This window comes from Nuphar pumila, chromosome 7, assembly GCF_984573655.1.
Source record: "Nuphar pumila chromosome 7, dmNupPumi1.hap1.1, whole genome shotgun sequence".
Lineage (NCBI taxonomy): Eukaryota > Viridiplantae > Streptophyta > Magnoliopsida > Nymphaeales > Nymphaeaceae > Nuphar > Nuphar pumila.
The window spans coordinates 97166468-97191510 of record NC_143255.1 but is presented as its reverse complement, the minus strand read 5'-3'; the positions used below and the strand labels follow the sequence as shown (position 1 = coordinate 97191510).

General features: G+C 37.6%; 1 protein-coding gene across 1 annotated transcript in view; it reads right to left on the bottom strand.

The window, feature by feature from the left end:
• Nucleotides 1-438: 438 nt before the first annotated feature.
• LOC149832566 (uncharacterized) overlaps nt 439-25043 on the bottom strand; it is a 46454-nt gene continuing 21849 nt past the window's right edge. The window contains exons 5-10 of the mRNA XM_090014583.1: nt 15073-15200; nt 6521-6580; nt 6386-6436; nt 5905-5975; nt 4207-4361; nt 439-4107 (exon numbers count right to left, since the gene is read on the bottom strand). Coding sequence (XP_089870709.1) covers nt 530-4107; nt 4207-4361; nt 5905-5975; nt 6386-6436; nt 6521-6580; nt 15073-15200 — 4043 coding nt within the window. The 3' untranslated portion in view covers nt 439-529. The remainder of the gene's footprint in view (nt 4108-4206; nt 4362-5904; nt 5976-6385; nt 6437-6520; nt 6581-15072; nt 15201-25043) is intronic.

Genomic DNA, 25043 nt, shown 5'->3' with positions numbered 1-25043 from the left:
CAAAGGCAAGACATAGTGGGAACAACAGCTACTCAACACACACACGTCTGTGCGCAGGTGCACGCACACACGCAAATTCTATAAACCCGGCTACATTAATAAAGGAAAAATTGTCCTCTACAACCATTCTAAACATCAGGCTATCATTGTAAGAACTGGCATCATAATTTCCATTTTTCCTCCCAGCATCTAAAAATAAACTGCTCTATCCCAGCTAGAGGTGCACATTTGCATGTACTATCAATCAAGATTTCAGTGTCCCTAGTAACTTAAAAGTGACGTATGTGAAGGATATTTACCCTTTAAAATTGAGACCCGAAAAGAAAGATGACACGAGTAAAGACCAGAAAAGATGGCAACAAATAAGGTGAAGAAATAAGAGCGACAGGCCCAAAATTGTACTGCACCGTTGAACTAGGGTGTCACTCAACAGTGAAATGCGATCACTAATCCAAAATCTGGCTACCAATAACAAAGAAATTACTGTACATTAACAAACTACTCCCTGCCATTGGGCATCCACACTGCATCAAGGATGCAAGAAATCACATGATGCACCCTTCCTACAGTAACCATTCTCATGGTACTTGCACACTCTCTGCCCTCTAGGTAGCCTAGGCCCACCACCGCTGCTACTACCACCACTGCCTGGTGGCCTGTTCCATGACCTCCCGCCATGACCTTGACCACCATAACCACCTCTATCACCATGACCAGAATATCTGTCCCATTCTCGCCTGTGTTGCTCCAAACCCCCTCTCTGATTTCCTGACTCCATTCCCCATCTTGCATTCATATTTCCAGGTTGTGGGCTCCATCCAACTTTAGCACTTTCCATAGGCTGGCCCCAACCACTGCCCCTAGATACGGAAGGTTCAGTGCGCCCACCAGATCTCCAAGCCGTATCTGATGATGGAGGACCCCGTTTATCGGTTGAGACTGAGAAATTTTTTGAAGTTGCAACCCAACCTTCAGAAGCAGTTGACTTCCTGCCGCTTTCACCCGGAACTGAATTTGCAACCCAACTCGAAGCATTTTCAGTAACTGCTGCTGGTGGCATCATAGGATTGTTACCACTGCTTCTGTTTGTTGGCATGCCCCAATGGTCAGATGGAGCTACTGGAGCAGTTGCAGTTGCTGGAACAGGGAAGTCTCGGGCCAATGTACCCAATGCTTCAGAATTCTGAACTGTGCTTGGAATATTTCCCCATCCCCCAGTAGCTGGACCCCTTCCTTCCGTGGAAACAAGCAAAGGACTTGAACCAGGAGCTGAAACATTCGGTACGCCTTTGTTTGCAGCAATGGAAGAAGTTACTGAGACCGAACCTGCTGCATCAGTCACTACCATAGAGATACCAGCATCTTCAACATAACCTGGGAATTGCGAGATCAAAGAATTGTTGGTTAGTTGAACACCCTTAGAAACCTGAGGTGAAACCTGATTATTGCCAGAGAAGGTAATTTGACAGTCAGTTTCATCAGGCTCTTGTGACAACCCGTTAGTATCAGAAACTAGGCAAGGGCCTTCAATTCTATTAGTTGAAATACCAGTCATCACTTCAGGGATCATTTCAGAAACCTGACTCGCCGGAAAAGCAGCTGATGTAGATAAGGCAACAGACACTGCAGTGTTGCTTTCCAAACCACTATCAACAGCCTTGCCATCAGCTTGTGAGGAGCCTGTCGATGAAATAGGAAGTGAAGCCTCAGACCACGTTCTCTTGGAATATTCCACCAGAGGAGGTGAACCAGAACTTGGAAATGATGCATCAGAGTCTTGAACCTTCCCCACATCTGTAACCTTGGGAGGAAACTCCGAAGCTGACTGACCACCATCAGAACCCACACCACTGTCAACTGCCCCACCATCTGTTTGCACGAAACCTTTCATTGAAACAGGAAGTGGTGCCTCAGATCCGGTTCTCTTGGAGACTTCCACCAGAGAAGGTGAACCAGAATCTGGAGCTGATGCATCAGGATCTTGAACCTTATCCACATCTGTAACCTTGAGAGGAAAGTCAGAAACTGGCTGACTACCATCAGAACCCAAAGCTCCATTCCTAATATCATCTACTGCACCAGGTTTAGGAGTTAAATCATCAACTGAACTTAATTGACTAACTCCAGCGTTCTGATTAGCAAGCAAATTATTTATAGTCCTCACAAGTTCAGGCAGAGAGCCAGTCGAACCCATTTCTGCATGTTCAGAAGTTAAATCACTTTTGCTGGACACATCTGGTGCTGGAGGGATAACTGAAGAACTAACATTGTCATGTGAATCAAACTTCAGTGTGAGTGATTCAACAGCTAAAGAAGCATCCTTACCACCATCAGCGTGCACTTTTTCAACGGATTCACTATCTGTCCCACTGAAGGCATTAGATACATTATCTTGGTTATCATCAGCATGGATTTGATCAGCAAAGGCATCATCTGCAGTCACTGACTGCACCAGACTATGATTTGAAGCACAGGAGTCGGCTGATAATACAAGTTGAACTGCAGTTGAGGCAGTATCTGGATTTTTATCTGCATCATGAACACCACCTGATGGAGGTTCAGGAGAAGAACCAGAAGAAATGACCGCAGAATTCTGAGTACTCCAAACACCCTCCACCTGAGCTGATTCCAGCATTGAAGGAGCAGATTCCTGCCCTGAGACTGTAGATGTGCCTAAAGTTGGTGTTGGTCCATCCCTAGCTGCTGGTGTTATGGTAGGCTCAGTTGTGGCAACAGAAGGTTGTTCCAAATTATTCACAGGGCTCATTGGTTCAACAGAATCCTGTGGAGCAGAAGATGTTTTACTTTCTGAAGTTTGTCCATTTGACCATCCTCCAGCAGCAGATTTCGGAGCTGGTGTTGGCAGATCTGACCAATCACTCACCCCACCAATCAAAGCACCCTGACTTTCTGCAGGAATTGGGCTTGCAAGTGATGTTGGCCCTGTCAATTCCTTTGAAGATATATTTACTGTATGAACTTTTAGTCCAGTTCCTGGTGATTGTGGTGAAGAAGCAAAACTGTCCAGATGTTTATCGTAATCATGGCTTGTACTCCAAGTTCCACTGGGCTGAACCTCCAAACATCTTGAAGTGTTCAAAGTGTTTGTGTGGTCCTCAGAGTTATTCCACCTCCCACCTGAAACCCCGCCTTGACTCTCTTTAGATTGCTGGAAAGGAATATTTCCATATGATGGAGAAGGCCCAGGACTATGTCCCAGAGGATGGCTTGACCAAGTATTGGACCCCCTTGATGGATCCCAATCACGAGAGACACTTGCAACCTGTCCTTGTATTGGTTCAACCGCTTCCATAGATGAACTTGCACAACCAGTTGACTGACTCCCACGTCCATCATTTCTCATTGTTTCAGCACTGCCGCTAGAAGAGCCAATTGCATCCTTCCAGTTGCAATGCCAGTTCCCATCACTTTGTCTACTGTCCACCGACGTCAAATTATTATTTCCAGGCCGACTCCAATCATGACCAGTATCCCAGTTACCAGCTCTGGTAACGTCCTGAGCCCGTGCATAATTTCCTTGCAGCTCCAACTGGGATGGCTTCTTCTGAAACTTTCCCACCAGGGCATCAGTGAGAGCTATAGAGTCCTCTTGTTTTTCTGATGTTCTCCATATTCGTAGATCTGCAGGAAAATAACCTGTTGTACTCCACTTACGCAACTGAACGATGGAAAAGGGCCCTTGAATTCTCCCAGATGGATCACAATAGTGCCACATCTTATCTGTCTCACTGACACTGACTGATGCTATCACACCAACAGTTTGAGGCGCCGGTTGATTTTCTGGCAGAACACCAGAAGACAGCTTATCAGATACTTGATTCCACGAAGGTTTGTTTGTTCTCTCACTAATTTGGTCACCATGATGAGAAGATGAGCTTTTGCCTTGGCTCCGGGCATTATCAGTAATGATATTTTGGCTTTTCTCCACTCTAGGTTCCCCCCATGCAGAAGAATTCTTGTTTCTTTCCCAAGAACTAGAGTTTTTCCGTGAACCTTCAAGGGCATCATTGGTGGCCCTCTTTCCAGGAGAGATTGCTTCCCATCCTCTTCTAGAATATCCAGTGTCTCTAGATCTTGAAAAATGCTCTATAGAAGCAATAAAGGAAACACATTGAGCACTAAAGATACAGACAAAGTATATAATGGGAAACCAGCATAAAAAAGGTTCTATAAAAACATATATACCGCTTTTCTGATCTACCGGTTCTTCCTCTTTTTCCTCAGACTCATAAGTTGGATTCATATGTGGATCAGAATGCACTTCTGGAACTTCCTGCAGCTTCCTAACTCGTTCACCAGGATCACTGAGAACCTGGAGTTTTTCTACACACTCTCTGAGCGTGAAAATAAGTTAAGAATCACCCTGCTTTATAAAATCCGACCAGGATTGAAGATGGGGAAACAAGACAATCATTGACATTAAGTGACAACAAGGGCATCTCAGTGAGTAGTTAACACAAAAATGTAAGAAAAAAAACTAGCAACATAATTCCAGCCAGAAGCAGCAGAACTGTCTACAGATCGAATTCTTTTTGTTTGTTTCAGTGTGTATGCAGGTGCGCATGTGTGTGCATGAAATGGCTGTCAAACATAAGATGATGCAAGGTATGGGCATACCCAAGGGTATGCAGAGCAAGAAAAAGAATCAACAAAGGTTTCCAACACTATCATTTCTATGAAGGGTGGCATAAGTTCCAAGACAATCAATGTATTTGGAGGTGATATTGTTTAGAAAAGTAAAATGCAGTTTATAAGAAAACATAAAATGTATTTGTAGGTGCACCAGATACAAAATTCTGGCATCCTTGTATGCATTCACAAGGTTTAAGGTAATGTTTTTTGTCCAGTACTCGTACTGGTACCAAACTAACACCATCAATTCGAACAGCAAAAAAGGTTCCTGATTTTTCAGCATCCCCAAGCATATTAACCTAATACGATTTTTAAATAGATCATTACTTGTGTTATTTCTGGATGCAATGCCAGATACAAAATTCTGGCATCCTTGTATGCATTCACAAGGTTTAAGGTAATGTTTTTTGTCCAGTACTCGTGCTGGTACCAAACTAACACCATCAATTCGAACAGCAAAAAAGGTTCCTGATTTTTCAGCATCCCCAAGCATATTAACCTAATACGATTTTTAAATAGATCATTACTTGTGTTATTTCTGGATGCAATGCTAACTTCCATAATAACAAGGTACTGTAATTACATATGTTTTCCTAATAGTTTTTTTTCTTTAACTTTGTTGCAAAGCAAGCCATCAACTCATTAAAATGCATAGAAATTGTGTTCTCATATAAGTTTAGAACATTCTTTTTCTCCAACATTTCCTTAAATCAAATGTTTCGCCTCACCATAAATTGCTGCTATGTCGTTTTCAAGAACAAAGCTGGGTTTGTAGTGACATATGGCGAGATCAGTTCAATCTGATAAATGTGAATTTTCCACCACTCAACTTTTAGCATCACAAATCTCTCATTTTTTTCCACCTTCATAGCAGTTCCAATAGGTGATAATCCTGATGTGCGTCTGTGGTGCCAAAGAGGTCCATCAACACCTCAGAAATACTTTGAAGGGGAACTTAAAGATTTACACATGTGCATGACCGAGAAAAGCTATTAAATGCTCTTGTCACAAAGATGTTTAACTACCTTATGTTAACAAGGCCAACGAATAAAGCAGCAAAAACAAAAACCAAAGTAGTTACAGTCGACATGCCTCAACACCTCGGAAAGTAATTTGAAGGGGTAACTTAAGGATTTACATATACACATATTAAGAAGCTCTCAAATGCACTTGCTAAAAAAAATGTCCATCTATCCTTACAAAGCCAACAAATATAGCTGCAAACATAAACATCCAAGTAGTAAAGGATATTCTTTTCGACGACCTTTCTCACTAGCTCGATCACGAAGATGACCCAGCCTCAATAGCTCTGTTTCAAACCACTGCATGATGAACAGGTATAAGGCGATGTCACAATGACACATCGACACAAGGACACGTGATGCATGTTCGACTCGCAAGTTCAAAACTTTTTTGGAAAACAGGATACTAGGACAAGAAGTTTTTAATTTTTTTAATCAATAAAAAACTAATTTTTAATATTTTTATGTTAAAAATGCATTTTTATTGAAATAAAATCTTAAAACATTAAAAACTAATAAAATAATATTAAAATATTGTTCGTATGTGTCGGTTTCCATGTCCAAGCGTGTCCACTCGTGCCACCAAGGACACACACACCAAAATGGTGTGTCTGTGACATGGGTATAAGGAAATATGGCAGTATGACCCCAATTTTAGAATTAAGAGAAAGAAACTGGTCAAACAAAACTGAGCAAGCTAAAATTCTCACATCGTTAATTTTGACATGCTGAAGTGCCTTCGCTTTCAATTGAATCTCACCCTGCAAACAAAAATAAATTAAGAAACAAATAAATTGGAAGAAATGTTAATAAAAATGGAAAAGCATAGCCAAATATAACCTTACCACAGTTAATCGACTAATGAATCCGCATTTAATGCTCTGACGTAGCCGCTTGCATTCTTCCTGCATGCACACCCAATTGTGAAATAGAAGAGTCTATCATTGCCAAAACTATGGTAAAAGTTCCATTCACGATAAGAAGAAAAGTTCATGCACTTCTTTTCGCTTCAATATCAGTCGTTTTATGGTTCACGGAGAAGCACATCACAAACATTCACTTGTTTTTAAACCATCCACTTTCAGAGGATTGCTTCCAAGTGCCATACTGAACAATATAAAACTATACATATAAAACAAAAAAATATGCTACCAGAATCGAGTCGCGCGTACATCATTATGCTACCAAACTCAACCTTAAACAACAATTTGTAGTCATTATCTCTGCTACACACACACACACACACACACACACACACACACACACACACACACACACACACATATATATATATATATATATATATATATATATATATATATATATATATATATATATATATATATATATATATATATATATATAATGTTTCTACATGCCGCATTTAGTGACTTGGATTGCTGCTCACACTCTATGTAGTCAAAAGTGCTAGGCAGTGCCTAGTCAGTAGACCCCTAAAAAAACTAGGCGGGACTAGTCGGTATCCCAATTAAATATAAAAGTACACAAAATGTCCATAAAAATATGTTTAATTCTTTTACTAATAAGATGATTTCATTACACAAGTACAAAATTACACATGCTTTCACAAAATATATTAATATACATAACCAGAATATACATATATATAATTCTACACACACAAATATATATAACATATTACATAATTCATAATGCTAAATATGCTTTCAGGCTTTTACAGAAAAAATCATCAGAAACAAAGTAACACACACATATATAAAAAACATAATCAATTAAAATTAATTGTGCATGATTTCAATGTTTCACAAAAAAAATCCCAAAAGCAAAGTAGCACACACACACATATAAATATAATAACTAAGCATGTTTTAATGATTTCACAAAACAAATCATACAAACACATGCACATACATATCATTATATATATACAAAAAAATAACAATATATAAATATGAATAATAAACTTAGTTGTCATAGGCGCTAGGTGGAGCCTTAGGCGGTGAGCCCCTAAAAAGGCCTAGGCCTAGGCGGTACCCCAAATAAAAAAAATTTAAAAAAAAAACACAATAAGAAATATGTATACAACATAAAATCAATAAACAATAAGCAATAGACAAATAATATGTCGTTGAACGATGTAAAGCAATTACATTACATAACATTAACCTGCTCAAACAAATTAAGAATAAATTAACAATTTGAATTAACAAATCACACAATTAATAATGTGAATGAACAATATACAAAAATAAAATCATGTATACAAAAAAATTAACAACAATAGAAAATACAAGCAATAGACAAATAATGTTTTCTTCTTCTTCTTAACAATAGACATAATAAAAGCAATAGACAAATAATGTTGTCTTCTTCTTCTCAACAATAGACATAATACAAGCAATAGACAAATAATGTTTTCTTCTTCTTCTCGACAATAGACATAATACAAGCAATAGACAAATAACATGTATTCTTCTTCTTCTTCTTCTTCTCTTCCTCAAAGAAGAAAACAAATGATGTCTTCAAAAAAAATCTTCAAAAAAAAAGTCTTGGCTCTAAAAAACCCTAGGCAATCTCAGCCTAGGCAGCAATATAGGGCCCCACCGCCCAAACCTGGTCGCCCAGGCGGTGGGGCTGCCCCTAGGTCGTCTAGGTGCTGCCTTTGACAACTAAGATAATAAATAACTAAATTTTCCTTGTGCCTAAGCGGAGGCAGCTTAGTCGCCGACTAGGCACCGACTCAGAAAAAATGGTACCTTTTAAGGTACCCACCTAGAAATTGCAAAGCCTACACGTTTTACATAGCCTAGAGCGACTAGGCGGTGCCTAGTAGGGGCTTTTGACTACATAGCTTACACTGGAGGCTGGAGCATTTTTTCTGGTGAATGAAAAATCAACAGCTCTAAATGTATCAAATTTTCTCAACTGAAAAAATTATAATTTTTTCATCAAAAACATACGAAACAAGGGTCGATTCCTAGCCAATCAATCAAGCTGAATGAAATGAAATGGGGATCTTCGAAACACGAGCTTTGATTAACAAGAGCAAGTGTCAAGAATGACACTAAAGCATAACCCTTAAAAAGGGTATAACTGGAAACAAAATAAAAATAAAAATGTATTCTTTATTGATATGAAAAACCAATTGCTTAAGAAGCATTGGAGTGAAATACAAGAGGGGCTGCACCCCTTTATATACACAGCTGAAAGAGGACTCAATAGAGCTGTTGGGCACAGTCCAACAACTCTATTTAGAGCTGTTGGAATGTGTCAGTCCAACAGCTCTATTGCTAGTCAAGTCTGGACAGGACTTGACTAGCAACAGTCATTCTAGTTCAAACTGAATTAGATGACATAAAGACAAAAAATAAAAATAAAGGAAAAAAAATACAAAAAAGAAAGAAATTAAAAATGTATTTATATATATATATAATAATATAATATTATTATATATACATATATGTACAGTTTTACATTTTAACACTCTCCCTCAAACTTACGGTACAATGAACGAAAGTTTGTCTAAGAGAAAGTGAAATCGGGGAGCAGCGAGAGGCTTTGTAAAGAGGTCTGCTAACTGATATTCTGAAGTGACATATGGCAGATCAATTATCCCGTGTAGATATTCCTCTCTGACGTAGTGACAATCCATTTCGATGTGTTTGGTGCGTTCGTGGAATGTTCTGTTACTGCCAATGTAGATCGCACTTTTGTTGTCACAACACATTTGTGAAGCCTTTGTTGCTTCAACTCCCATGTCAGCAAGCAGTCGTCGGAGCCAAACTACTTCCATGGTCGTGGTTGCCATGGCTCTGTATTCAGCTTCGGTGGATGAGAGAGATACCTTCTGCTGCTTTTTACACCTCCACGAGATTAAGGATTCCCCTAAAAAGACACAAAAGCCAGTGGTTGAGTGTCTGTTATTGGGATCACCTCCCCAATCAGCATCAGTATATGCAATTAAATCAAGAGAAGAGGAGGAAGATAAGAAAAGTCCTCGTGAAAGAGAGGACTTGATGTATCTGATAATACGTATGACTGCTCCCATATGAACAGAAGTAGGAGCATGTTGAAATTGACTTGCTGTATGAACAGCATGTGCTATATCTGGTCTGGTAATGGATAGATAGGAAAGTGCCCCGACAAGCTGTCTGTAAGGAGTAGGGTCTGCAAGAAGTTCTCCATCATCAATCTTCATTTTAACATTAACAACTTCTGGAGTGTCAACTTTCTTATCATCAGTAATACCAGACCTGAAAACAATATCAAAAGCAAATTTAGTCTGAGATAATAAATATCCTCTAGGAGAATAAGCAACTTCAATGCCTAAAAAATATCTCAACAAGCCCAAATCAGTCATTTCAAAATGAGATTTAAGAAGTGTTTTGATTGTTTCAACTCCATGTTTATCGCTTCCGGTGATGATCATATCATCCACATAGAGAAGAAGCACAATGATCCCTGCATCAGAATTCTTAATAAACAAAGCAGTGTCAGTTAAACAGAATTGAAAACCAATATCAATCATAACACGACTAAACCTATCATACCAAGCTTTTGGTGCTTGTTTAAGTCCATAAAAAGCTTTTTCTAAGCGAAGGACTTTACCCTTAGGAATACTTAGACCAGGAGGGGGTTCCATATATACTTCTTCAACTAGCTTTCCATTTAAAAAAGCATTTTTGACATCCATTTGAAAAATAGACCATTTTTTGATAGAAGCTAAGGCAATTAAGGTTCGGACAGTAGTCATACGAGCCACCGGAGCAAAGGTTTCTTCATAATCAATCCCATATTCTTGGGCATAACCTTTGGCTACTAAACGGGCTTTATATCTTTCAAGAGTACCATCACTCTTGGTTTTAATTTTATAAACCCATCGACATCCTATAGTTTTCTTCCCTAGAGGAAGATCTTGAATATTCCATGTAGAAGCCTTTTCAAGTGCATCTAATTCAACTTTCATGGCTTCTATCCATTTGATATCATTTTTTGCTTGAAAATATGTGGATGGTTCTTCATATGAGTGAATTAATGCAATAACTGCCCTATATGTGGGTGAGAAAGACTCGTATGATACAAACTTTTCTGGAGGCCTCGAGATTCGGGATGATTGTCTAGTTGGAATGTTAGAATATTTCTCAAGTGCACATGGAGTATTAGACTCTTGTCGCCTGGAATATTGAATACTAGTATCTCTATGAACTTCTTCATTTTCAACATTAAGATCAATAATTCTTGGATCATCATCAAAGTTACAATCAAGGTCATATTCATCAGATGTTGATGTTAGATCTAGCAAAAAGGAGTACTCAGTGACGTCTTTTAATTTTCTAAAATCAAAGAAGCTCTCCTTTTCAAGAAAGGAAACATTTCTAGACACATATAGTTTATTATTTTTGAAGTCAAAACATCTATAACCTTTCTGGTTTTCAGCATATCCTAAAAAGGCACAGGGAATCGCACGAGGGGAAAGTTTATCATTTTTGTCAGTAAATATGAAACATTTGCACCCAAATATTCTTAATCTAGAGTAGTCTGGAGAAATGTTCATAAGTTTTTCAATGGGAGTGATATTTTGTAACGAAGAAGATGGCATCCTATTAATGAGATAGGTGGCAGTTAAGGCAGCTTCTGCCCAAAAGTCTTTAGGGACTTGATTTGCTATTAATAAAGTTCTAGTGGTTTCTATAATATGGCGATGTTTTCGTTCTGCCAGTCCATTTTGTTGAGGTGTATAATGACAAGATCTTTGATGTGTGATGCCATGCAATTTAAGATAATTTTGAAAATCTGTGGATAAAAACTTTCCCCCTGAATCTGTGCGAAAAATAGTAATATCATTTTGAAATTTGTTTTTAACCATATTATGAAAAGTTTGAAAGTATGAAAATACTTCAGACTTATGTTTGAGAAAGTACATCCACGTATGTCGGGAGAAATCATCGACAAAAATAACATAGTAAACAAATCCTCCTTTAGAAATTACTGGTGCAGGACCCCAAACATCCGAGTGTATTAATTCAAGTGGTCTTGAAGAGAAAAAGGTTCTGTTCTGAAATGGTAATTTTTTCATTTTGCCGAGAATACAATCTTTACAATCAAATGATTCAGAGTTACAAAATTTCCCTAGATTTGGAAAATGTTGGATTTTGGCTATATGTGGGTGACCAAGTCTCTTATGCCACAGTTCCAACTCTATTTTTTGAATATTATAACAAAAAGCTTTCTTCGGCATTTCCAAAAAATCCATGTAATAGAGTCATCCTTCTCTATGGCCTTCCCCAATCAGCTTGCCTGACTGGCGATCCTGTACCCAACAACCATGAGAAGAAAAAGAAATATTACACCCATAATCAGAAATTTGAGATACAGATAAAAGATTTAAATTTAATTTGGGAACATGTCTAATTTCTGGAATAAAAAAATTTTTGTTTTATAAATTTTTTCAAAATCTCCTATTCCTTCTATTTCAAGAGAAGTCCCATCAGCAGTAAAGACCTTTGACACACTTGTTTTATTTTTAACACATTTGGATAGACTTTGATTATTTGGGGTCATATGAAAAGATGCACCAGAGTCAAGAAGCCAAGAAATTTTACCTAAATCAGAAAAAGATGAGGCTGCTGCGCCGGTTGAAGCTTCAGATGAGGAAGAGGCACCTTTGATGAGAGGCTGAAGGATCTCCATTAGTTGGGCCAGGGAAACTGGTGCATCCTGATCTTTAGGCTCTGATCCAGCAATTGCAGCTCTTTTTTCTCTCAGCTCCTTAAGTTTGGGACATTGTGGCCTGTAGTGTCCCGGTTCATGACAGTGATGACAAATAACTTTCTTCTTATCATAGTCACCATTTTGTCGGTTAAAGTGAGGAGGCCTATATGATCGAACATGATTCCCTGGTCTAGACACGGCTAAAACGGAATCATCTTCAATTTTTAAAGAACCTATCCGGAGACGATTTTCTTCCATTGTTAACTCTTCAATAGTTTCAACAATAGAAGGAATTTTTCCCCGGTGAAGTAGGGCTGATTTAGTGGTTTCAAATTCCGGCCTTAATCCAGTGATAAACTGGTAAAAATGTTCAACATCGAGTTGTTTCTGACGAAGCTCGATGTCTTCGGCACAATGCCACTTTGGTTCTAAAAGGGAAAGTTCTTCCCAAAGTTCGGACAACCCATTGTAATATTCACGAATAGTTTTGTCTCCTTGTGTCATCATTCGAACTTTTTCTTGGAGGTTGCACACGTGTGCAATATCTTTAAGGGAATACATATTCTTAAGGTATTCCCATGCCTTATCGGCATGATCAAATTTAGCAAGACTTGAGCATTTTTTAATGTCAACGCTATTGATAAGCCATGACATTATCTTCGCATGAGATATTCTCCATTCTTTCCATTTCTTCTCGTATGAGGCAATAGCCTTGATTTTCTCTTCTTCCGATAGAGGGACGTCTTTATCTCCCTCCTTTTTAGTAAGAGATAGCTTAGGTTCCGAATCGGAACCATCCACAATCCCCCATAAGCCTTTTCCCCATATATGGTGCTTCATGATTGAAGCCCATGTTACATAGTTCGTATCGCTTAGTTTCATAGGCATGATGGTGACTTTATCATTGTCATCCATCGATTACAAGGAGAGAAAGAATAGGGATAGAAGAGAAACAAGAAGGAAAATGAGAAAGAAAAAAAAAAAAAAAACAATACAACAAGATGTGAAATCTTCTCCAATGAAGTGATAAAACACTTCTCTTCAAGTGGCGAACACTTTTGCAAATGGGCACGGAAACCGAGGCAGCTTTTCCTCAAGATTTAGTACTTCCGCGGCTCTGATACCATGAAATGAAATGGGGATCTTCGAAACACGAGCTTTGATTAACAAGAGCAAGTGTCAAGAATGACACTAAAGCATAACCCTTAAAAAGGGTATAACTGGAAACAAAATAAAAATAAAAATGTATTCTTTATTGATATGAAAAACCAATTGCTTAAGAAGCATTGGAGTGAAATACAAGAGGGGCTGCACCCCTTTATATACACAGCTGAAAGAGGACTCAATAGAGCTGTTGGGCACAGTCCAACAACTCTATTTAGAGCTGTTGGAATGTGTCAGTCCAACAGCTCTATTGCTAGTCAAGTCTGGACGGGACTTGACTAGCAACAGTCATTCTAGTTCAAACTGAACTAGATGACATAAAGACAAAAAATAAAAATAAAGGAAAAAAAATACAAAAAAGAAAGAAATTAAAAATGTATTTATATATATATAATAATATAATATTATTATATATACATATATGTACAGTTTTACATTTTAACACTGAATACATCTAAGATGTTAGACTAACTCAAAGTAACTAGAATCATGAGATCCTGGGTAGACCTACAATCAATTGTAGCATATATATATATATATATATATATATATATATATATTCATCATTGAATGTAGTCTAGTGACTTGTGTTGATCTTCAAAGGAGTAACAAACAAGTTAAAGTAGTTTTATAGACTTTCAAATATGTCAAGATAAACAGTATCTCGTGTGTATCTGTGTGCATGTGTGTGTGTGTGTGCATAACTTCTTGAAAAGTTGTGCAGCTGAGTCACAGGTCACAACCCAAACATGCCTGATAAATGTGATATGACCACAATACCACCGACACTGATTTTTTCTTTTTAGTTGACAAGACCCTAACCCAATGTCCACGTTTCTTCAAGCACTTGGTGACTTCAAATTTTTTTGAAAAGAATTGGTGACTTTAAAATCTGAACTATAAAAGAATACAGTGTGTAAGAAGAATGGTGCTTATTTCATATATTTAGGTGTGAGTGTGTGGTAAAGGAATCATGACTGGTTTTGGCAAAACAAGAACTAGAAAAGCACTAGGGAAAATAGATTACCAAAAAATGCCTTTACTTTCCATATAATTTAAAGAGTGATCAGCAAACCCAACAAAAAGCTATATATGTACACTAAAAGGGTAAACATAAGCACATGCAAAATCAATTATGTACTAGGGAAAAGAACAGATGTAAAAAAATAAAAATACATTAGTATTCAACAAGAATAAAAAACCGCCTCCCGGCTAGGTGGGTCAGCTTAAAGCATCCAAGTTCAAGGTCATCAAGAATTTGACACTCAGGGTGAATGAACTTTGCCTTAAGGCTGAATCAGCAGGCTCCCTAGTGGGCAAGGGGCAGCCGAGGTGTTTTGACTGCTTGGTGGGCCATATGACAGGGCATCAATCTCTCTCAAGTGCCACGATTTGAACCAGGGTTTCCATCATTAAATATCAAAAGGGAACAAGGACAAAAGCAAACTTGTATTGATACAGAAAATCCCATCAGGAACTGAACTGAGAGAGAGAGAGAGAGGACAATAAAAATATCTTAAGACGAAAAACCTTCCTTTACCTCAGAGAACTCTTGATTTGAAATAGAATCAATTGTTATGGCTTCTGTTTTATTCAAATTTAGTATCTCCAGCATAACATCAGTTGATTTCTTGCCAGTTTTGTATGCTTCCGACGCTTTGCTAGTACCTGTAGAAACAGCATCAGCAATTATGCCATGTTCTCTTTGATAAAATGTATTGTGTGTATATTGGGTCTTGTAATTTGGGTATTTTACTAAGGATATTTTGGTTATTTTGTACATGTAATAGGGATAATATGGATAGACAGTTTTGGGGTTTTGTTTATTTTTTTATATTTGTAAATTCCCCAAATAGCTAGGGGCTCTATGGTCTGTTGGGGCTCTCCAACGGTCACAAATGTGACTGTTGGGGAGCTCCCAACATCTATAATGGAAGCTCCTCAATGAACCCTCTTGGGTATAAAAGAGGTTGTTAGCCTCTTCTTTGTCTAATGTTTTCTTAAGCATATTTGAAATAATATTTAATATTTGTTTTTATACTTGGTGTTCTTTCTCTCTTTTGAGAGTTTTATGTATTTGGCCTCTTGTGGCTTTGGTGTATTTGGCCTATAAGTGGCATTTGTATTTGTGTGTGCATAGTTGTATCTTCTTTGAGGCATTGTTGTAGTGCACTTGTTGTTTCATTACATGGTATAAGAGCCCAAAGTTCTTGAAGATGTGTGGGTATTGAAAGGAGGTATTGGAAGCTCGAAACAGGCAAAGAATCCTACCACATATCTACATCAACTTGGAGCACCACCTCCTCTTCATCTCATCTCTCTCTCTTTCTCACTCTTAACACTCTTTCTCCTCTTCCTCTCCACTATGGCCAATAAAGAAATTGTAACGGTTATTTTCGTCGAATTTAATAGAAAAAACTACAATATGTGGGTTGCAGTGGTTAAGAAAATTCTTTTGGGAAAGATATGTAGCAATTTGTTGATGGTTACACATTGAAACCACAACCAATTCTCACAAACATAGTTGTTGGAGAAAATAGTGAATCCAAGAAAGAGAATCTTAGAGAAATTGATAGAGAAAAGGCTATGACCGAATATAAAAAAACATATACAAAGTGGGAGGTGGGTCATGCCCGTCTTCATGGTAGTATGTTTGAGGAACCATGTTCCGACATACTTAAATTTGAAAGAGCCAATGAGGCTTGATAATATGTTAAACAAACATATACCCAAAAAACTCTGCATGTGTATAACTGTTTAGTTATGCACTGCCGGTCCCAAGCCCGGATAAAGGAGGAGGGTTGCAGTAGGCCAGTGGCAGCCAACATAAAAACTTAGTCATACCCTATGAATATGAACCAATATGAGAATTTTGTTGGGGCGTTCCCTACTGAGTGACGCGTTGTACTCTATAGGCCCGGAGGCAGTGATAAATGGGCAAGGGTTGCTAGGTCGTGGCCCGGAAGCGACGCGTCACATCAGCGCCTGGGTGTGGTGTCAAATAGGCAAGGGTTCCCTCACTTTGTTGGACGGGTGGGGGTAAAGAAGTTAGTCCAACACCATAAAATTAGGTTAGCCACTTGGAACATAGGGTCTTTAACAAGTGAGTTGGTAGAGTTAGTAGATGTTATGTGTAGGATAAAAATTGATATTTTATGTCTACAAGAGACCAAATGGGTAGGTGAGAAAGCAAAAGTGATAGAACCTTGAGGATATAAGATTTGGTATACAGGAATAAATAGGAATAGGAATGGAGTAGGGATTGTTATGAGTCGTGAGTTTATAGATAATGTAGTTGAGGTCCGTAGGAAGGGTGATAGGATTTTACTTATTCAATTAGTATTAGGTACATATATTATTAATATTATTAGTGTTTATGCACCTCAAGTAGGTTTAGATGATTCCATTAAGCGTCAATTTTGAGAAGATTTAGATGTAGTACAAGGGATATCTTATGGAGAAAAGTTTTTTCATCGGCGGTGACCTTAATGGACATGTAGGCATTAGTAAGGATGGATTTGAGAGTATCCATGGAGGCTATGGTATAAGAGAAAGAAACACAAGTGGAGAAAGGATTTTAGATTTTGGTTTGTCCTAAGATATGATCTTAGCAAACACTTGGTTTAGGAAGAGGGAGTCTCACCTAGTAACATTTAAAAGTGGGGTTAATACGAGTCAGATAGATTTTTTCCTACTTAGAAAGAGAGATAGGGGTTGTTGCATCGATTGTAAGGTTATACCGGGAGAAAGTGTAGCTACACAACATAGAGTCTTAATTTTAGATCTTAGAATTAGACAATGTCGCAAAAGGGATAGACATAGGATAGATCCTAGAATTAAGTGGTGGGCACTGAAAGGAGCTAAACAAGGAATGTTTGTAGAGCAGGTAGTTAAGGAAGTTGATTGGTGTCTCAAAGAGGATTCAGAATCAACGTGGAATAAGATAGTGGGTGGCATGAGAAAGGTGGCTAAGGAGGTATTGGGTGAGTCTAAAGGCGGTGCACCACTAGGTAAGGATACATCATGGTGGAACGAGGATGTCAAATTAGCTATTAAGGTTAAAAGAGAGTGTTATAGAAATCTAAGTAAGAGTCGTGATAATGAGAATTTAAAGAAGTATATGATAGCAAAGAAGGAAGCTAAAAAAGTAGTTCGAAACGTGAGGGCTAAGGTATATAAGGAGGTTTATGACAAGTTGGATACCAAAGAAGGCGAGAAGGATATTTATGGGCTTGCAAAGATGAGAGATAGGAAATCGAGGGATTTGGGTATGGTTAGATGTATCAAAGATGAAACGCAAAGGGTTTTAGTCAAAGATGAGGAGATTAAGGAGAGATGGAAAGATTATTTTGATAAGCTATTTAATGATAGTCATGCTCAAGATCTTGGAGACTTCTCCATTCCTTTTCATGAGATAAATCATGACTTCATGCGCAAGATTCAAAAGAAAGAAATTGCAGAGGCTTTGAAGAAAATGAAATCAAGAAGGGCAGTTGGCCCAGATGGTATACCTATCGAGGCTTGGAAATGCTTGGGAGAGAAATGTTTAGAATGGTTGACAAATATTTTTAACAAGATTTGGCGGACAAATAAGATGCCTAATGAGTGGAGGAAGAGTACTTTGGTGCCTCTATATAAGAATAAGGGTGATATACAAGATTGCACAAACTATCGTGGTATAAAACTCATGAGTCATACTATGAAACTTTTGGAGAAGGTGATTGAGTCTAGGTTGAGGAAGGTTGTCATGATATCGGAGAATCAATTTGGTTTTATGCCTGAAAGATCAACTATGGAAGCTATACATCTTATACAACTTATTGAGAGAAATAGAGAGAGGAACAAAGATTTGCATATGGTTTTTATTGATTTAGAGAAGGCATACGATAGAGTACCTAGGGACGTTCTCTGGTGGACAATGATGAAGAAAGGTGTTTCTCTCAAGTACATTAGTATAATTAAAGATATGTATGAAGGAGTAGTAACCAATGTCCGCACTTGTGGAGGGGTGACAACCAATTTTCCTATAACGGTTGGGTTACATCAAGGATCTGCTTTAATCCATTTCCTATTTGCTATAGTGATGGATAAGCTTACGAGATCAATTCAAGAAAATGTGTCGTGGTGTATGTTGTTTGTTGATGATATTGTTTTGATTGATGAGTCTAGAGCTGGGGTTAATGCTAAGTTAGAATTATGGAGACAGACATTGGAAGCAAGAGGTTTTAAGTTGAGTAAGAGTAAGACAAAATATATGGAATGTCGGTTTAGTAAGCAACGAAGTAGTGATGGGAGTGTAGTGAAGCTTGGTGAGCAAGAAATACCGGTGGATGATTGTTTCAAATATTTGGGATCTATCATTCAAAAGTATGGAGAAATTGATGGAGATGTAAATCATAGGATAAAGGTTGGGTGAATGAAATGGAAAAGTGCAGCTGGAGTGTTGTGCGGTCGTAGAATGCCATTGCGGTTGAAGGAAAATTTTTATAGGACGACTGTTAGGCCCGCTTTACTATATGGTACGGAATGTTGGGCTGCCAAGAAACATCATATTCAAAAAATGAGTGTAGCTGAGATGTGTATGCTTAGATAGATGTGTGGAAATACAATAAAAGATAAGATTCGGAACGAGAAGATACGTAAGAAGGTAGGCGTTGCACCCATTGAAAATAAGATGAGAGAGAATCGTTTACGGTGGTTTGGACATATTCGGCGAAGACCTAATGATGCTCCAGTTAGAAGGATGGAGAAATGGGAAAATATATTAGTTAAAATAGGTCGGGGTAGGCCTAGAAAGACATGGATGGAGATGATAGGAAAGGATATGAATGCTTTAAACCTCACCGAGGACATGGCATTGGATAGAAATGATTGGAGGAGAAGGATTCATGTGGAAGACCTAGAATGATTTTTTTTTTGTTCATATCGCCGACCCCAATTGTTTTGGGATGAAGGCGTAGTTGTTGTTGTTGTTGTTGTTGTTGTTGTTGTTATAAACATATACCCAAAAAGATGTCTTATAAGTGGGATCTCAATGATAAAATACATAATTATAACAAGGTGACAAAACCAAGAGGAAATACTAAATTACCCTCAAGAGGATTTGGGATCAATTAGTCAAACTTGAGCTTATATAGGAAAACTCCTAATGATGTTCAAGAATGGAAGAAATACAAACATGATGAACAATTGTTCCAATTCTTTAGAAGTCTTAGACCTGAATTTAAATAAGTTTGGGTCAATATTATTCATAAGGAAAAACATATTCCCTTATGTGAAGTCTTAGTTCAAGTATGTATAAAGGAGACAAGATTAAAATCTACGTTTAATTCTAAGAAGATAAAGGATAATGTGTTGACCATTTATAAACCACCACATTTTTTAAAACCTTACTATGAGAAATCTAGATATTATGACAACAAGAAAAAACTATATTGATTTATCATAATTATAGAGAACCGGACCCTATTAAGCCATATTGTCCCAAATTCAAAGGGAAGACAAAAAGATGGCATCCGTGAGAGTGTCTTTTAAAGAAAGAAATGGAACCAATGAAGATTCAAAATCTATTGAAACCATATTCTCTCAAATCATGGAGGCCCTTCATCCACTAATCAAGAACTCATCTTCCGCTCTTTTCGGTGCCACGGTATCTACGTCTTCACCTCCTGGTAAGGTTTTTTGGCTTTTGGATTCTAGAGCCTCATTTCACATGACTCCACATTCCTCTTTACTTTCTGAGTGTTGCACTAATTCAATACAAAGTAATGTTTTTATCGCTGATGGATCTTTTCTTAGCACAAAAAGCATTGAAAATTTTAAAAGTACTTCAAAATTATCTATTCCAAAAATTAGACGTGTCTCAAAACTAAATTTAAATTTTTTTTGTTTCACAAATTACCGGTCATGGGTATAGTGTCTCCTCATCCAAAAAGTGTTTTGTGCAGGATCTCCAGTCCGAAAAGCAGATTGGGAAAAGACATAGAGAATGAGACATTTACTACATGGATCGTCTTCTTCTTCCAAAAAGCAATTTTTGTTATAATGTTAAAATGTACACTTAGCTTTATGGTATCAAAGATTAAGACATCCTAGTTTATCAAAATTATCTTATGTGCCCCATTTGAACAAATTTTGTAATGAAAATTTCTATTGTGAGGTTCTTTCCTTTCCAAAAAAAATATTCTTCTCTTCTAAACCATTTGAATTAGTGCACTGGGATGTATGGGAAACTTCTTTCAATTTATCTAAATGTGGTTTCTCTTATTATGTGATTTTTGTTAATGATTATACAAGATTCTCATGGATATACTTCCTTAAGCACAAAAATGAGGTTTTTGAGAACTTGAAAAAATATTATAACCTTATCAAAAATCAATTTATCCCCAATTGTTTTGGGATGAAGGCGTAGTTGTTGTTGTTGTTGTTGTTGTTATCAAAAATCAATTTAAGACCAAGATTTCTATCTTCCACTCCGACTCTGGGGGAGAATTTATGTCAAATGATTTCAAAACTTATTTTGAAAATAATGAAATTATTCAAGAAAGATCATGTGTTTATAGTCCTCAACAAAACGGATTAGCTAAGAGAAACCATAGGCACATAATTGAAACTACTAGAACTCTTTTAATTTCAAAAGATATTCTAAAACATTTTTGGGTTGAAGCTTGTTTGACAGTCGTATATCATCAAGAGACTTTCGTCATCTAAGCTTCAAAACATTTCTCCTTATGAAAAACCTTTTAAAATCTCTCTTGATTATCTTAGACTAAGACCTTTTGGATGTAACAGATTTGTTCTGAACAACAAAAATGGCAAACTCTCTCCTAAATCCATATTGTGTGCTTTTTTTGGATATGGGGAGACTCAAGAAGAGTTTAGATGTTTTGATTTCAAAAATGACAAATTATATATATCCAGGAATGTTTACATTATAAAAAATGAAAAATTCTTTCAAAGTGTGCCTAAGAAAGACTGAGTATTCTTTTTTGCTTGAATTATTACCTCAAAGTGGGAATGATTCTCTGCTTAATAATAATAAAATGAAGAGCCTCAATCAAATTAGGATGGTAAAAATGTTGAAACTGAAGAACCTAATATAATTCAATATAGAAGACGTGAAAATGATAGTCAACAAAATACTTTAGAAAGACACTCTACCTTAGAAAATCAACAGTCAGAAGGAGTCAGAAGATCATATAGGACTTCTAGACCCCCTGATAGATTTGTTTCATATGAATCTTTTTCACCACAATATAGGGCTTGTCTAACTAAAATTTGGTCCTATTTTGAACCTGCCACATATAAACAAGCAAAGGAATATTCTGAATGGATAAAAGCTATGAATGAAAAATCTCTTACTTAGAAAATATACGACTAGCCTAAAGGCTATGTCACAGGGACTCGGCAAAGTAGGTGCCGCACCCGCGTCGACGCGGGTGCACGTGCGGGTGCGGTCAACACGACCCTGGGTGCGGTCAACGCACCCAGGGGGTCGTTTTCATCCACATTTCGGACGTTAAAAAAAAACAATAAAAAGAAGTGATTAGGGCAAATTTTTTTTTTTTGCCCAAATCACTCCTCTCCTACGCAGCCCTCTCCTCCCGACGCCACCTCCGAAGCTCCTCCTCTCCCTCGTTGCAGGTACGTCCCTCTCGCTCTCTGCTTGTGTCGGCAGGGGAGGGGCTGAGCCCCCCTGCGCCCTCTCTTGCTCTCGTTGGGTCGGCAGGGGAGGGGTCGAGCCCCCCCTGCGACCTCTCTTTCTCTTGTTGGGTCAGCAAGGGAGGGGCCGATCCCCCCCCCCTATGCCCTCTCTTGCTCTCGTTGGGTCGGCAGGGGAGGGACCGAGCCCCCCCCTGCACTCTCTGTTGCTCTTGTTGGGTCGGCAGGGGAGGGGCCGAGCCCCCCCTGTGCCCTCTCTTTCTCTTGTTGGGTCGGTAGGGGAGGGGTCGAGCCCCCGCGCCCTCTCTTTGTAAACACAATTGAGGTGCTGATAGTCGTGATTGAGATGCTCTGTTAGAGGTCTATGCGTATCACCAAATTTATGATTTTATTGTATATGCCATCTAATGGAAACATATATTGCAACGTTGAAGTAGTTATTGAGTATTGTAAGCGCTTTCTGCAAGAACCCCCTTTCTTTTAGTCATTGAAATGAGAATTTTAGTAGTGGGGGAAAATTTGTATTTCACTATTAAAGTTGTGTCTCGAGACGTTAAACACTTAAACCTTAAAAAATAGTCACACATACTCTTTCACTCCCATATCTAATTCACGAGTGCATGAATCAGTCGAACTTCTCGACTGATGCATTTGATAAACAAATTAGGTCAGTCGCTCATTTGCTTTTTAATAATGTTACCTTATGAATCTACTGGTGGCATATTTGAAACTCCTTAAATTAGAAGCCATTCGTGATGAAATATCTTAGGCTCGAGCTTTATGTATCCATATTTGATAATAAGTGTTCTAAAATAACTGTGAGGATTTTACCAATAACATTGTGTAGAACGCAACGTTTAAGCTTAGTGTTCAAGTCGAATTTGGTCCCAACTTATGCTGACTTGTAACTCATGTATTTTCCTGTGCAAAATTCAAGTGGGATGATATGAAAGCTGATAAACATCGAGAGAATTATGTGGGTCACAGTGTCAAGGCGCCTGTTGGAAGATGGCAGAAAGGTATTTATCATTATTCATGAGTTTCATTTATTTACATTCCAAATGAGTGTGAATCTCTTCTCTTGAAACCTGAGTTTTTTCTTGGTAGAGATTTCTAGTTGGGATCTTAGAGTGTTGGCCATATGAAAATGATATCTGAATTTCCTTGTTTAAATTTACTTGATGATTCCATTTGGTTTGATTGGTTTTTTTCGGCCTGATCTATCAACTTGTAAGATCAAAGATTTCTGGAGAAACACATAACAAGTGATATCTGCTGATAGCACTATATTCCAGTAGACCAATATGTTCTACTTTTTTATGTTTTATTTTTACAATTGAACAAACTTTTTTATGTTTTATTTGATTGATAATTTGATATTTAGGTTGATACATTGCATGCATGATGAATGATATTATGACAATGTTAAATGTTAAACTGTTAAAACTTCAAAATTATATATATATATATAAATTTTTTTTTACATTTTTGCCCCTACCGCACCCCCGCACCCGGATTTTTTGGAAGTGTCGCATCCCCGCACTCGCACTCGCACCCGCACTTGCACCCGCACCCATGTGACATAGCCTAAAGGTAATAAAACTATAGGTTGTAAATGGGTGTATAAAGTCAAAACTAAGAGTGACGTGACCTTAGAAAAAACAAGGGCAGGTTAGTTGTCAAAGGGTACGCACAAGAATATAGGATAGACTATGATGAGACATTTGTATCAGTAGTTAGGATGACTTAAGTTAGGACCCTTATTGTTGTTGATGTTGTTAAAAGTTAACCTATCTACAAATGATTGTAAAAAATGCATTTTTAAATGGAGAGTTAAAAGAAAAAGTTTATGTGGATTCATCTCCTGGATATGAAGTTCCTTCTAGTAAGGTGTTTCGATTGAGAATGGCTCTTTATGGTTTGAAACAGGCACCCAAAGCCTAGTATGATTGTTTCAGTTCTGTTATGTTGAAGATGGGTTTTAAATCTTGCTACACTGATATTGTCATATTTACTAAGAAATCTAAAGCAGGGATTGCTATTCTTCTCCTTTATGTTGATGATATGATCATTACAGGTGAAGACAAACAGGGAGTAAAGTATATTAAATGTATTCTTAAAAAATATTTTGAAATGACTGATCTTGGATTTCTTAGATTTTTTATAAGAATTGAAGTTGTTTACTCTCAGAGGGGATATTTGCTTACTCAAACCAAGTTCACTAATAACATCATTGACAAGGTCAGGCATTACTGAAGAAAAAATGGTGGACACACCTGAAGTTATTAATGGCAAGATAAAGATTGATGATAGGATAACTCTTGATGATTCTACTTTGTATCGCCAAATGATTGGCGCCTTGACTTATTTAATTATTACTAGGCCTGAAATTGCGCATGCAGTTTATACTGCTAGCCAATTCCAACATTCTCTCATCAGAGTTCACATGAATGATGTAATAAGAATTGTTAGATATGTACAAACCTTTACCTCTAGAGGTATTTTGTTATCCTCATCTTCCTCTCTTGAATTGATTGCTTATTCTGACTCAGATTGGAGAGGGGATCCAAATTATCGACGTTCAACTACTAGCTTTTGTGTTTTTTTAGGTGATTCACTAGCGTCGTAGATGTGCAAAAAATAACAAAAAGTACCACTATCATCCACGGAGGTTGGGTACCGTGCAATGACCACTACAACATGAGATCGTTTGATTGTGAAGATTACTTGATGACATGCTCCAGGCTGTTTTGTGATAATAAGAGTGCAATATACATAATTAACAACCATACATTTCATGAAAGAACCAAATATACAGAAATTGATTGCCGCCTATGTCACATGGGTGCG